The 14,075-nt window shown below is 41.4% G+C and overlaps 1 protein-coding gene across 4 annotated transcripts; it reads right to left on the bottom strand.

Moving 5' to 3' along the window:
• Nucleotides 1-5,007: 5,007 nt before the first annotated feature.
• On the bottom strand, nt 5,008-12,514 carry LOC307029511 (uncharacterized protein). 4 transcript variants are annotated; one of them, XM_079665598.1, is made up of 6 exons: nt 12,485-12,514; nt 12,170-12,243; nt 7,599-8,628; nt 6,590-6,742; nt 6,317-6,406; nt 5,008-5,652 (listed from the first exon to the last, which is right to left on the bottom strand). In XM_079665598.1, exons 3-6 carry the CDS (start codon nt 8,610-8,612, stop codon nt 5,344-5,346), a joined length of 1,566 nt encoding a protein of 521 aa, XP_079521724.1. In that variant the 5' UTR covers nt 8,613-8,628; nt 12,170-12,243; nt 12,485-12,514; the 3' UTR covers nt 5,008-5,343. The 4 variants fall into 4 exon arrangements, with proteins under 4 accessions (XP_079521724.1, XP_079521725.1, XP_079521722.1 ...); XM_079665599.1 differs by lacking the exon at nt 12,485-12,514 and having other exon boundaries at nt 12,170-12,376; XM_079665596.1 differs by lacking the exons at nt 12,170-12,243; nt 12,485-12,514 and adding an exon at nt 9,326-9,610.
• Between the last annotated feature and the right edge of the window lie 1,561 nt (nt 12,515-14,075).

Raw genomic sequence — 14,075 nt, 5'->3', positions numbered from 1 at the left:
AAGCCAAAGCAATTGTGGGGTCCCCTAGGGATAAGAGTTAGAATAGCATTGTTGGTTGTGCTCATTACACTTGGCACCGTTCTTGTTGGATGGAGAGTACAATATCATGTAAGACATGGATCCATTAGTTCACTCATAGAGAATGCCCACATCCCGAACAAAACTCCAGCTGTGTTTCAGAGACTTTCACTTATCCCCAGAGCCAAAAGATCAGCTGAGCGCCAAGAGGAAGAGTTAGAAATACTCGTTCCCAAAGGTGAGGCGGTTATAATCTAGATGATTCACCCCCCCTATATGTAGTTCTTGTATCAAATGATGAGATGGGTTTAAGTGATCGGGATATGTAAGTGATGGGGATTTACAGATTAGGGGAATCTCCAAATACACTGGATCCATGTTTTAGTCTGTACCAGAAAGACCCCCTGTTAAGTTTATGAACAACCGAATGGTGACCTGAGCACAATTATTGAAAATTATTACAGTAGAAACAGGCTACTAACCCACAAGTACAGCTTTGTACGTACAAACTCTATGAACAAAATTCCACATCAGATAGTGGCGACATTGCAGATATGTCCAGTCACAAAAGTTACTAAGGTTCTAAATAACAGTGAGATTTAAAGTGATGGAGAAAAGATGGGGACGTTCTTTTATAGTGTGTGAAATATGTGGTGCTTGAAACATGTAGGTATTTCAATTTATAGGAGAAAATGGTTTCCTGAAAGAGTTATTTGGAGTAGCCATGTTACAGTGGGTGGAAACAATGTGTAGGGATATTGTACAATTATTAGGAGACATTAACTGGGTTTAGATGAGATTTAACGTCTAAGACAGATAGTAAGATTAGGAAAATAGAGTGGAAAGGGTTGGATTTATTTTAACTCAGTGTGTTAGAATTATCGATAGGAAATGCGTCCCGAGATCTCTCTCTCTCTCTCCGCCTGTCAGACCGCTACGACCCCATCTTCCAAGCAGACAAAAGACCTCACCACGGAAGACTCCTCTTTCTCCATCGAACAGACAGAGAACCAGAGCTGAAACAACAACTGCAAGACTGCATCCAGAACCATCTCCACCTGAGGCATCCAAAACCAAAACCAGCTGACATAAAAAGGTATAATCTCATCGGTCCCCCACAGGACATGAAGTTCCAAGCTGAGCCACGAGATTTGCACAAGAGCAGAGTGTGGGACATGAGAGCGGAATACGCCTTCCATGCAACAACGAAGAGACTGTAAAGGAGGAGATGAAATGCAAAGCAGTTGGGTAACTGGAAATAGTTACAGCGGGAGGATCCAAGAGCGGATGGACTGAGGAGAAGGTGGACGGAGGAGAGGACAGGACGGAGGAGTTGGCATGGTCCGGCAGAACATGAGGGGGTCGTGGCTTGACAACCAGAGGGGGAGAGAAGGAAAACAGGAGTGAGTTAGTTTACACATAAACACACTTATTCACTAACGAGAAATGCGTAAAGAAAAATATTTATCAGCCATGAATTAATCAATTGGTACATTTATAAAGTAAGAAAGAGGAAGCTATTAAATAACTTTAAAAACAGACTGAGGGTAGAACATATTATTTAATCTTTTCATCTTATAAACAAATTATTCTTTAAGAGATTCCAATTCAAGTGCGAATTTGGGGAAGATTTAATTTGTTACAAAATAAATCTACAGTTTAAAAGGATAGTTTTAGTAACTACTCTATAAAAGCAGACAAATCTTTATTTGTATGTTAAAGGTAGCGCTAGTACCAAGCCAAAGATAGTATTCCAATCTAAAGTATTGATTTCTCCATTGTAGCATGGTTATTACCACAGTAGAACTGTTAAGGTGGAAATAACATTTGTTTGTCGTCCAAGATGTAGAGTTTTAAAAATACACTGGGCAAAGAGCGATTGCAAATTGTAATTTTGAAAAACGAATATAGTTGGGAGTAATACATGCGGGGCCTTGGATCACTCATTGTGGTGGTGCATATTTTTGACAACAAATATCGTTCAGGGAGAAGGGGTCGCTCAACCCTAACCCTGCAGATGTTTTAAATCTTACTTGCAGCTTCAGAGGGAGCGCACGGCACCAGAGTATGAGTTTTAAAAGACAAGCGCCACCACCTCCTAATGGTCATCCATTCACCAGATGACCTGACATTTAGAGATGTTATTTAAAGGAGACACATACAGTTTCTGCCATAAGTGAAAATTCCTGAATTGAACTACAAACCATGAATTAAATGACTTCTGTTTTTAAAATCCTTGTTAAAGGAGGGAGTAATTATCACATGCTTGGGCACCCAAGGTTCCACACACTGTTAAAGGGATTAGCATAGTTATTTAAGTAAACCAGAATTGAAGATAAATTAGTATAATGAGTTATTGATATTCCACCGGTTTTCACACCATTTCAGGGACTTTATCACTGCATTAGAACCAGTCCCGGCTCCAGCTCAGTACAGAGGGGGGGGGCAGCTGAAAACCGAGGGGGGGCGGTGAGTCACAGCATCATGTGACATGTCACATGATGCTACATAGAATGAGAAAACATAACGGAGCAACATCAAAACAGACTCCACAGATCAGAGGCGCTGATCTAACATATCCAACAACGGATGATCAATAACCACATTGCTAACAAACAGTAGCAACAATACAAATGATAAAATAAACAGCTCTTACCTTCAGTAGAGTTGCAGTCTCCTCTTTCCTGACGAGTGGAACCTCCTCAGCAGCATCTCCTTCCACTCATCTTTGAATTTCCTACTGAGGTCATTCTCAAAGGCCAGCTGGATGAGATGGGCTTTGCGTCGATGCAACATGCTGCGTCTGTGCTCACTAAATACATTCTTCAACGTGGAGAACGAGTTTTCACATGTAGCAGTTGATGCCCCGAATGTTAGTGCGTGTTTGAATGCTGTCATTACCGCTGGCATGGCACTTAATACCCTGGACTCCTTTGCAACAAGGTGACTCAAAGTCACTCTCTCTACTCCCTGGCCTGTGCACCGGCTTTTCAAAAACTCTCGCGCAACTGTGAACTGTGCCTCAACCATGTCTGTGTTTGTTAAATCCAGTAGTGGTTTCACTTTCTCAGCCTCCAGGAAAATCACACTGGCGGGGTCCAAAGCGTCCAAAGCTGACATATATTTCCCGTTACGCTCGCTGAAACGTGCAGCCATTTCACTCAGAATAGAGTCGATGATGCCAAAAAACAGCCGCTTGCACTCTTGTTGAATGTCCACTTCGCGCTGCCCAAGGCTTTCACTCACCACGTAGTCTTGTAGCGTCCTGGTGGCCTGCCGCTGCCGTTTTGGAGGAGCAGGCGCGCCGGCGCCCTCACCTGCATCCCCGCTGTCAGCCCACAGTTTCTGAAATTCCGCATCTGATCGTAGATCCTCTATGCAAGAAGAGGCACTTTGAATGAGCCGGACTGCAGTGATTAGATCTGTTTCTTCGGCTTGCAGCATCCGATTGGCTGGGTCCATCAGCCCCAATACTTTGTGCATCACACCGGTGAGAAATGTGAAGCTCCGTTCTGTAATGGCCTTGTGAAGTCCAACAGATTCAATTTTCACATCAGCACTTGCTCCCATGGTTCCGATCTCTTTCAGGAAGTCCACCAGTGCAGTGTGTGACTTCAGCACCACAGACACCGTGTCAAGGTGTCCGGTCCATCGCTGCTCTAACAGCCTTTTAAGCTTCTCTCCTTTGTACTGTGCGGCTACAGTGGGCTTTTTCATAAATGTATAAAGGGAATTGCACACTTCAAAAAAATCCCCAACTGCACTCTCTGAGGAAATAGCATGCACGATCACCAAATGCAATTGGTGGTTGAAACAATGGATGTAAGGCACTTCTCTGTTTAACTTATTTTGAATAAGCTTCTGCATGCCTCCCTCTCGTCCCGACATGACGCTGGCTCCGTCATAACACTGACTAAGAATTTTGTTTGCGTCAAGGCCAGCATTTGACAGTTCATCAAGCACAACATTAGTGAGTGACTGGGCATCACATTTGTCCGTTGTCTGCATTGATAACAGCCTCTCTTGCATTTTGTAGTCCTTGTCCATATAACGCACAACTATAGATACATTTTCACTGCCTGTCGGGTCTTTAGTTCCATCCACCTTGAGTGTAAACCATGACTCCCCGACATCTTTAACAATTTGCTCTGTTACGATCGTGCTCATCAGTTCAATGATGTGATTTTGAATATCATGTGATGTGTAAGTTGCGTTTTTTGGAATTTTACTGAAAGCCTTTGCAAGCTCTTGGTTTTGCCTCAGCGTGTAATCAAACAGTGAGAGAAACAGTCCGCTTCCCAGTTCATCTCTGCTATTGACTGAATCCACTTCACCCCTCAGTGGCAGTTCGTTTGAGACAAGAAATTCAATTATGTCAACAATTGCAGACACATACAGGCGGTTTCGCGCAAGCTGATGAGAGTTAACCATGGTTGAAATTTCACTGCCTGTGTTGCATCGCATTTCCTTCTCTTTCCAGCTAACATTGCATGCTTGATGCTCTTTGCTGTTACTGTGCCTGCTAAATCCCTTTGCCTTATCATTACACTGAAAAAAAGAACACATTGGATTTACTCAATTCAATTGTGGACATTTGTTGCACACAAATAATTTGCTTTGGCAGCAACCTATAGAATTGTTTTAAATCAACACAAACGATTTATGTCCAATCAACGCAATTACTTTGTGTTGATTCAAAGTTATTGAAATGTGTTTCAATAAAGTAAATTAAACACTTTCATCGTTTTACTCCAACCCATGTTGATCACTTTATTCAAACACAATTCAATCCCTTTTATTCCAACACTATTTGATCACATAACTCTAGCAATATTTGTTATTTTAATATTCCCATGTCTATTACATGTTTTCAGAATTGTAATTTTTTTTGTTATACATTATATTTATAAATATAATTTAATGTAAATATGAAACAGATTTTAAAAGTAAACATAACCTACTTTTTTTGCATTGAAAACGATTAGAAAGTTTTGTTTCAAGACCTTTATTCAAGAACCTGGAGATTAAATAATCACTCAAGTCTTTCCAAAACTAATCTCCAATTTGAGAAGTACAAATATTAAAAAGGACCTTACATATCGTTTAGCAATTTCGTTACAACAACAACAACGTAAACAAAAAAACAATATATATATATATAAATAAAGCATCCCCTGCTTTTTATAAGGCATCAATAACTGCGATGGTGGGAGAACCAGCCACACCACTCAGTCCAGGAATGTATACTCTGCATCTCAACTACAAGAACAGTGTAGGAACAGCGAGCCGTGAACATGGACAGTGAACATGGACAGTGAGCTCTCTTCACTCGTGCATTTTCCTCTTCAAGTTTTGGGCCTTTCTTGAAAGGTCAGATGCATCCACCTCCATTATAAGCTTCTGAATAACTTCTAAGGTGTTACGGAGCTTCAACGGGTAATTCATGTTTAGGGCATACATGAGTCCAAACAGCATTACAGCTGCAAGAGCCACATTCTCCAGATCCTGAAGCACCACCACACCCTCGAGGATAACTCCGACATCAGAATAGTCACTGCTGGGAGTCTCTCTGGCAACATAGATCCCCACTGTTGTTTCTTCTACCTCACGTAGTGTGTTGGCCTCAGTCATGTCCTGGTGGAAGACAAATTATTTCTTTAAGGATAAGATTTTTTTTACTCGGACCTCATTAAGACACAATTTGCTTATTTGACTCTACTGTGGCACTACACTAATTAGCACAATGCTTGCGAAGAAGAATACCTGGTTTGTTTTCACCTGTGGGTTTCACCAGCCTGGCTAACAGATTGTAGGTTGTACATTAAATTGAGTGAATGGTAATTATTATTGGTAATATATATATCAGCGACTTTAAAAAGAGGAGAAGGTTGGAGAGAATAAACAGGTGAAATGAAATGACACCAAATGCTGGAGACTAATGAGCAAAGCATTAGGTACTACTCCTGATTCATAATTCATCCTATGTGATGTAATATAAGCCCTACAGGTGGAAGATACTGCAGCCTGAGGAGGATAGAGCTGTCCTTAAGACTATTGCATTAGTATTTGAATGTGTTTCTGGAATCAGAAGAACACAAATCATGATAGACCATGTTAATTCTAACAAAACCAATTATAATATCAATTTCAGGAAGACAGCTAAGTAACATGTCTGGTAATATGGTCTGGTATATCTGGTCAAATGAGGTTCTTTTAACTGAGGCTATTTTTCTTCTTAAAAACATATTCAAACTAACTTCTTTTTTGTATGTGGCCTACTACTTTAGCACACACTCACCATGTACTCCTTCACCAGATCCTCAGGATCCTCATTGAGGTAGATGCAGAGTCCTTTAATGAGGCACTCCCTGTCAGCATCGATGTCTTCCTTAAGGATTAAAACAAAGAATATAGGGACATTTTAATCAAATTGAACCTATGGAGTGGTCACATTTTGGGATAATTTACCATTGTAATTGATTTTAGACTGACCTAATGCCAAAAAGGAAATATTATATATATACACACACACACATATCTACACATATACACACAGTTCAAAAGTTCTTACCGTCATCATGGCATCCATGTCTTTTAACTTCTTGCCCTGCTGCCCCGATTTTTTCGAGAACACCCTCAGCAGACTTGCGGAGTGTAGGTCAAGCTGTGACAGGAACCTTGACTGTAGAGCCATAGTTGTAATCCGCTTGAACTCTGCGTTAACCTGAAAAAAAAATGAAACCATTTTTTAACAACACGGCCCACTGACATACACACATTTGTTTCATTAAACTTACAGCTGCCAATCACATAACTGTATGCACTATGCATGTTTGCTCAGCATTTGATTTCGGCTATGGAATATTGGGTGTGAATGCTGAAAGCATTTTGCTCTACCGAGATGTAATCCAGCTTGACGCGATCTGATATATTTTAGACAAACTTATTTTTTTAGGCGGCTTTGATGTAGTGCTAACTTATACAATCATATTCGCCACAGTAGATACGAGATTTGGACCTGAAAATCGCCAATAATATGTTTGTGAATGTGTGACGAATCTGATGACAGAGGCAGACCACAACTGTTGTGTTCGGTAAACACAACAGGTGGAAACCAGTTAGTCTGAAAACCAGTAGGGACATGACACCAGCAGTATGTGCTGTGTGTTTCTGTTCTCAAGGAGGTTTAATAAGAACTTGTGCTAAACAAAACTTGCAGTCATTTTAATTTATGACGTTATCACGGTATTTTTCCTTTTAACTCTAGGCCCAAATTCCTCGCTAAATAAATGTTCCTCCTCCTCAATCCTATTTTTTTCGGCCCCCGGGATGACGGACATCCTTAAACTCAAGCCCTACTCATCTGCTTCAATCATGTTCCCACTTTTTTCAAATATTCCTACTACTTCACCTTCTTCTTACACATTTAAGCCAGCAATGCAGTGAAGCATCAGCTTTTCAACATCCAGCATTCATTTGCACCTACTTCTGAACAACATCGTAATGGGGCCAAGCTTTACTCTAACAGTTGCATATACCATCTACAGCACAAAAAGTTACACCATTATCTTTGTACTCACCTCCATTACACCAAAGAGAGCTGGCCATCTCTCTTGTACATCACTGGTCATGGGAACATCACTAATGACTGCTTGTCTTCTCAATGCAAATGTTTTCTCCATTTTAGCCTTAACTGTCTCTCTGTTATTACGCTTCTTGTAATCTGAAAGGAGTTCAACCCTCATCTTCTCCAAGCACTGGGCGCATTCTCCAAGTGGAAAGTCAGGGCAGTAGGCCACTTCACCCCTCTTTGGTTTCTTAACTTTAAAAGCAGGAGAACGTTTCCCTTCTGGTTTATGTTTCAAAGTATTTACACATACTTCAGGACATTCCACTTTCCGGAGATGTGTGCGGTAGTTGGACAACTTGTATTTGAGACTAGTCTTCCATCCCCCATAGCCAGAGGCTGAGCCTTTTTCTTGTAAACATGGATGCTTCATGACGAGCGCCTCTGCAACTTGGTCAAACTCCCTGTCCTTGGCGTAGACTTTGTGCTTAACTACCTCCTGAATCAACCCCTCTAGTATATCAGACTTGAGCTTTGAATCAGGGATCAACAGTGTCCCTTCTTCTCTGAGTACTCTGTGGGCCTTTTCAAGCTTAATCTCTGCATCATACGAACAACGGGGAACATGGAACACACCTGGCCATGAAGACCGTGAAGAAGTGGACTCTGGAGATGTGAGAATCCCGGTGCTGTCGCCTAGAGAAGATGTGGTGTCATCAGGATGACTGGTTGGTGGAAAGGAGCAACTGTCCACACATTGATCTGCATCAGCATTGAGAGGTCTGCATGATGTGTATATGACCTTGACTGTAGCTTTGTCTTGTATTTCTTCCATGGAAGTTAAGTTAATAAATTCATCGCCAAAAAGCGTGTCCATGAACTGCAGCCGAAAGGGTTCCTTTACATTACACTGAGTCTTTATCTCATTCTCCAGTTCATTCACAGTTGAAGGCAGGCCAGCAGAAATCACCACCCTCTGACAGCTGTCAGCCCCTAGGATTACTCTGAGAACAGCTGATGTCATCATGGTCTTTCTTCACCGTCTGTTAGGAAAGAGAGTATATAAACAATAAAAGGTTTAGAATTAGTTTTATTTCAAGTACATGGGGCTTGGTAGAAGAGTGAATGCTTGTCATTTTTTAAAAGGGTTCATTGTGAAGAACAATAACAATGTTATTGGACCAATGTATAGGGTTGGGTACTGTTCACATTTGAACCCATAGATATAAACAATAGATGGCTCACCCATGCTGCTGGCCAATGGAGACCGACGTTGCAACATGGCCGCCATCTTGCTGCAGTCAGCTCGCTCATTCATAACATTATGGTTTACTATTTAAATAACCATAGTTTGCTCAATTTTCAAATGGGTTGGTTTGTTATAAACATCAAAGATGTAGTTATGGTACTGCATACTTATAATTATGAATTTTTTTTCAACATGTCTTGTTGTCTCCTGTATCATAGCCATGCTAATAACGTTTATAATAAACCAAACCGTTTGTAAATCAGTCAAGATTTCAGCGAGTTAAGAGTATTTTTGTGCAGATCACTCACCTTACAACAGTAGCTGGTGACTGCAGCAAGATGGCGGCCGGTGAGCTACGCTGGAAAATCTCCCATGAGCCATCTATTGTTTATATATATATATGTGTTTGAACCGATACCAGTACCCAACGGTACCTATTCTCGGTACTTTAGTCTGTACCTGCCCAAGCAGTGTTTAATTTGTTGCTTTACCTCAGACACAGATTGATCTCTTCAAGGTCACCATCCGCACACATCCAACCAGATAGGCGGCCAAGGGATACTCATCGACCAGTTCACAGACTTCCACAAGAGCAAGTTCTCGTGACGGAGATGGAGTCACCTCAAAGGCTCTGTAGTGCTCACTATACCATCCACACAGCAGTTTCAAGACAAAAAACACTCTCTGATGCAAAATGCATATTTGATGGATTTCCCCAAATTCGGGCAAGCCACCTTCCGACCCATGGACAACTACCATACCTGTCCTGTAGTTTATTCCCTCCACAAGAGCAAGTTCTCGTGACGGAGATGGAGTCACCTCAAAGGCTCTGTAGTGCTCACTATACCATCCACACAGCAGTTTCAAGACAAAAAACACTCTCTGATGCAAAATGCATATTTGATGGATTTCCCCAAATTCGGGCAAGCCACCTTCCGACCCATGGACAACTACCATACCTGTCCTGTAGTTTATTCCCTTGCTCCAAACATTTTTTGCAAGGTGTATTTCAGATATGTCAGGATCTTTCTGTTTAAAAGCTTGAACTAGCTCCTCCTTCAAAACATCTAAGGGGACAGAAGATACATCTGAGACATCCAGCATTTGTTTATCAATACTTGGAGACGACAAGTGGTAGCCAATCATAAACTGATGTTTCACAGCCAGAGATAGGGGCACGTTTTTAAAGCAACTGGTGTGTTTGATTATGTTTTTAAAGAAACTGTGCTTTGCCTCAAACCTCATAGTCCAAAGTCCCACAAGAGGCCCAAAAAACCTTATTAGTTGTGGGTAATGTTCTATGTAGTGGTGTTTGGGACGCAGTCTATTGTTAGGAAAAACCTCTTGATACCTTTGTCTATGGTCTGAAATTTTGCTCTCAAGGTATGCAATAGACTCCTCGTTGTGAACTGGGGAAACCACAAGCTCAACAATCTGTTTTAGGTCCAACAAGACCTGCCATGCTGGATCATGCTCAGGAATCTTAGGCCCAATTATAAATGGGAGCAATCTTAACAAGCACCAGTTTTCATGGGCATTACCACCTATGGTTTTCCTGTGTGAGAGATTTTGTGGCAAAATATGAGGCTTATTTGTTTTGTCTGTCCACTTGTATGGGAAATGTAGAATGGAATTGTTAATATCTTCCAAGGTTATGTACTTCTTTGAGATTAGAAATATTAGACAATGTGCTATTTCAACAGGCACAATGCCTTCAAAGAGATCGTGGGCATTGTCAGGAGGGTAGCCACTGATGACATTAAAATGAGAAAGCGCTTTAGTCAAAGGACAAGCTCTTTTAACTCCAAAACAGCTGCTGCCACTATCTAGGGCTGTTCTGACATGAGTGTCATGTATTTCTTTTGTTCTGAGGCTGAAAGTTCCTGCTCTAACCTCATTTGATGCAATGTCTGAAGCTGTTGCAGTACAAAAACGACAAAAATAGGTGCCTGAAAAATTCTCAACAAAACCCGCTAATCCATGAGCTCCTAAATTGTCTGCAGCAATAGTTTGAACTGTACCTTTGAGCGATGTTCCCAGTTGTGGGACAAAAATTCCATCAACTTCCAAAGACCTGAGATCACGTAGAAGTGGCTCTAAAACCTTGTCATAGCCATAGGTCTTAACATTGTCTGTTTTGCACAAAATAGCTAAGTAAATGGAGGACAAAGAGGAATGAGACCCTGGGGGTAGGTTACTCAGCACCCAGTACACAGCACAAAGTTTGTGGGTTTTACGGGAGGTGCCAAGAGGGTTACAGACCTCAAAGTCATCAACATACAAACCAATAGATACCCTTAACTCTTGACCTGACAATAAACTGTTTTGCTTACAATGCAGACCATCCCTGAAACACTTGTACACAATTTCTTTTGCTGTCTCTGTTTCCCTTTGCGTTTTGTGACTACAAACTAACTTATCCACAATATATTTCCTATTCAACAGCACCTGTAGAGATTCAAGAATGGGGACATACTGGAAGGTTTTCTTCTCTTTAGCATCCAAAATACATTCAACTGGTTCAACAATATTAAAGTTTGCCTTGTAATACTGCTTACGTTGATATGTAGAACTCAAAGGACCACCCTTCTCTATGGCTTTATTTATAGGATTCCCAGTGCACAGAGAAGTGGTTATTTCCTCTATGATAGCTCTGTCAACCTGGAGTTTGTGCTTCTGAAAAATATCAACTAGAACGCCATCAGTGTGGGAACTCGAGAGAGAGCTAGTTAAGTTGTGAAGCTCTAGCAAAAAATCATTGATTGCTGTGCTTGGTACATGGGTTAAATGTTCCAACTTTAACAAAGCTGCTGCAAAAGTTTGTTCAATTACATTTGGAAGGTCATTCGGGGCATAAACACTGCAATCTGGTTGTGCATCAGAGTATGCCTCACCTATTTCATCATCTGAAGTATTTTGCGCAGATTCCAGAGAAACAAAGGTGGTTGATGTCACAATTTCTGGTTTAAAATCTGTAATTGAATAATAAGTATGTTTTCTGCTCCAGTGGGATTTAAATGTTCCGTAGATATTTGTTTGAAAGTTGCAATCTAAAAACATGCAAGTTACAACCTCATTGTTGTTAAGGTGTGCATTAATGTGAGCCCAGTAATACCTTTCCGAGACAAGATCCTTACAAGGACATAACTGGCACCTAAATATACAGCTCTTGGATTGATGACTGGTTTTAGTCACATGAAATCTATTCAAATGAATTAAAAGCGCATTCCACGTTTTAAAAGTGCAGGTTCAGCTTACATATACACAAGGAAAACGATTATTATTCCCATAATATCTATGTTTCACTCGATAATGTTTTAATATTTGGGACCTACTTGGTAAAACTGAGGGGCAGGCCTTACAACGCCACATTCACAGCAACATTCTGGCAAACTTGCAGCACCATTCACTGCAAAAGACAAATGGAAACAAAGAAGGATTAATGTCTAATGAGAAAATTCTGACAAAAATGTAAGACAAGCTGTCAAAATGAAATAACAAACATCAATCAATAATAAAATGGGGAAGGTCTAAGTAACAGTAGTGACACAACTGTTTATAAAAAGCATTTCAAAAAGTATGACACATCACACAATGGCCAATCACACCGAGTGGGACAGGGTTAAACTAAAATACAATTGTATTCTCACCACATCAATTTGAGCCCACAGTAAAAGCGCAGACTCCAGACACGCACAGAGTTCGCGTTTCAATCTGCTGCAACAAAGAGCAACACAAAAAACACTTATACAATGCAAAACAGTATTTCTATAGACAAAAATTGTAAATACTCTACACATACGGGAAGTAGGGGTTCTGGAGGTGCTGCAGCACCCCCTGTTGGTGAATGGTGTACATTTTTTAATGGTTACTATTATGTTCATGTTACTGTTGAAATCTCTCCCCACTTTTGGCCTCACCCCCTAAGTAAAATGACTTCCCGCGGCTATGACTCTACAGGTCAACAGATTATGTTATTTTGAGGGATGATGCCAATCTTTTTTATAGCAGATCAACAAATAGCCAATATACATGTCTGCATCTGAAAATGTAAATGACACCATTGCTCCCTTCAATGTACATGTATATATACGGCTGGGTACCTACCGAAATAATCTGGTACCAAGTAGTATCGACTTCTCAAGTCAAAGGATACCTTTGGGGGGCGTGAGGGGGCGTCGCCCCCTCACGCCCCCTCTTGACGCCGGGACTGAAACAGAGCACCCAAAGGTACTGAATTAGGAACTTTTAAGTGATGAAATTCTACAACTGTCGTAACTGACCAAAATCTTCTCCCAGAAATTACTGTCTAGAATGCCGTACCCCAGAGTAGGTATTTGGTGGTATCATGGAACTAAAACCTTTTATTCAGTCTTGCCACAGGATTGGGCTGGGACCTGTGCTCTAGCACAGCCAATAATGTTTTTTATATAGTTAATCAACATGGCGAAAAACCCCAAAGCCAGTAGTGCTAAGAGACCAGTCCCAGGGGGAGTTTAGGCTCCACAGTGTACAAGGATAACATAGGGGCGCCCAGGGGAGGCCTAGATGTTGCATTCCATGTCCTAACGTACCGATTGAATACGACGGCCTCTTCTAGAGAACACATTACTTTCATACCTTAAATCAGGCCTATTCAACTGGCGGCCCGCGGGTAGACTTGCCACCCGTTCCTTGAAATACGTATTTGTTACGTAATTGGGAATTAAATGTTGCGTTCCGTATTGAACCAATACGGAACGCAGTTTGTCCCGTATTTTCACAATCTGTCCCATGCACGTCTGTCACACACACACGTGAACACTGAACTAACAATAATGAACAAAATAAAGGACAGGAAATATTAAAAACAGCAAAATATGTTGGCGGGAGGTGCGCAAGACCTTCCGCGGACTCTCCTCTCTGCTCTGCCTCTGTGCCAAATCCTGTCTGTCTGCCTGTCAGCCCGGCCCGGCCCCTTTGCGCTGCCTGTCGTCGTTACGCTCGCTACGTTACGTCATTACGCCGCTCTGTCGCGGCGTGATTTTTAAAAACAAATGCAAGATGTCTTCAGATACGCCACCTCGTCCTCAAAAGAGGAAACACCGACAACAGAAATACAGACGAGAATGGGAAGAGGCAAACCAGTGGCTTGATAGGGTCCCTGAAGATGACTACAAGGCAAATTGCAAAGCATGTCGCAGAACATTTTCAGTGTCGCACGGTGGGCTGTCTGATGTCAAACAGCACGCAGCCGGGGAT

The sequence above is a fragment of the Notothenia rossii genome, assembly GCF_949606895.1.
Source record: "Notothenia rossii genome assembly, chromosome: 2".
Classification (NCBI taxonomy): domain Eukaryota; kingdom Metazoa; phylum Chordata; class Actinopteri; order Perciformes; family Nototheniidae; genus Notothenia; species Notothenia rossii.
Note: the sequence above shows the minus strand (reverse complement) of the source record. Positions and strands in the feature narration are given on the sequence as shown.

What these genes read in the sequence shown, in the direction of transcription:
- LOC307029511 (XM_079665598.1), bottom strand. Translation starts at nt 8,612, where the DNA reads ATGATGACATCAGCTGTTCTCAGAGTAATCCTAGGGGCTGACAGCTGT. An exon ending in CTCTCTTTGGTGTAATGGAG is followed by an intron (nt 6,743 to 7,598) that starts GTGAGTACAAAG and finishes TTTTTTTTTCAG; the next exon opens with GTTAACGCAGAGTTCAAGCG. An exon ending in ATCTGGTGAAGGAGTACATG is followed by an intron (nt 5,653 to 6,316) that starts GTGAGTGTGTGC and finishes GTCTTCCACCAG; the next exon opens with GACATGACTGAGGCCAACAC.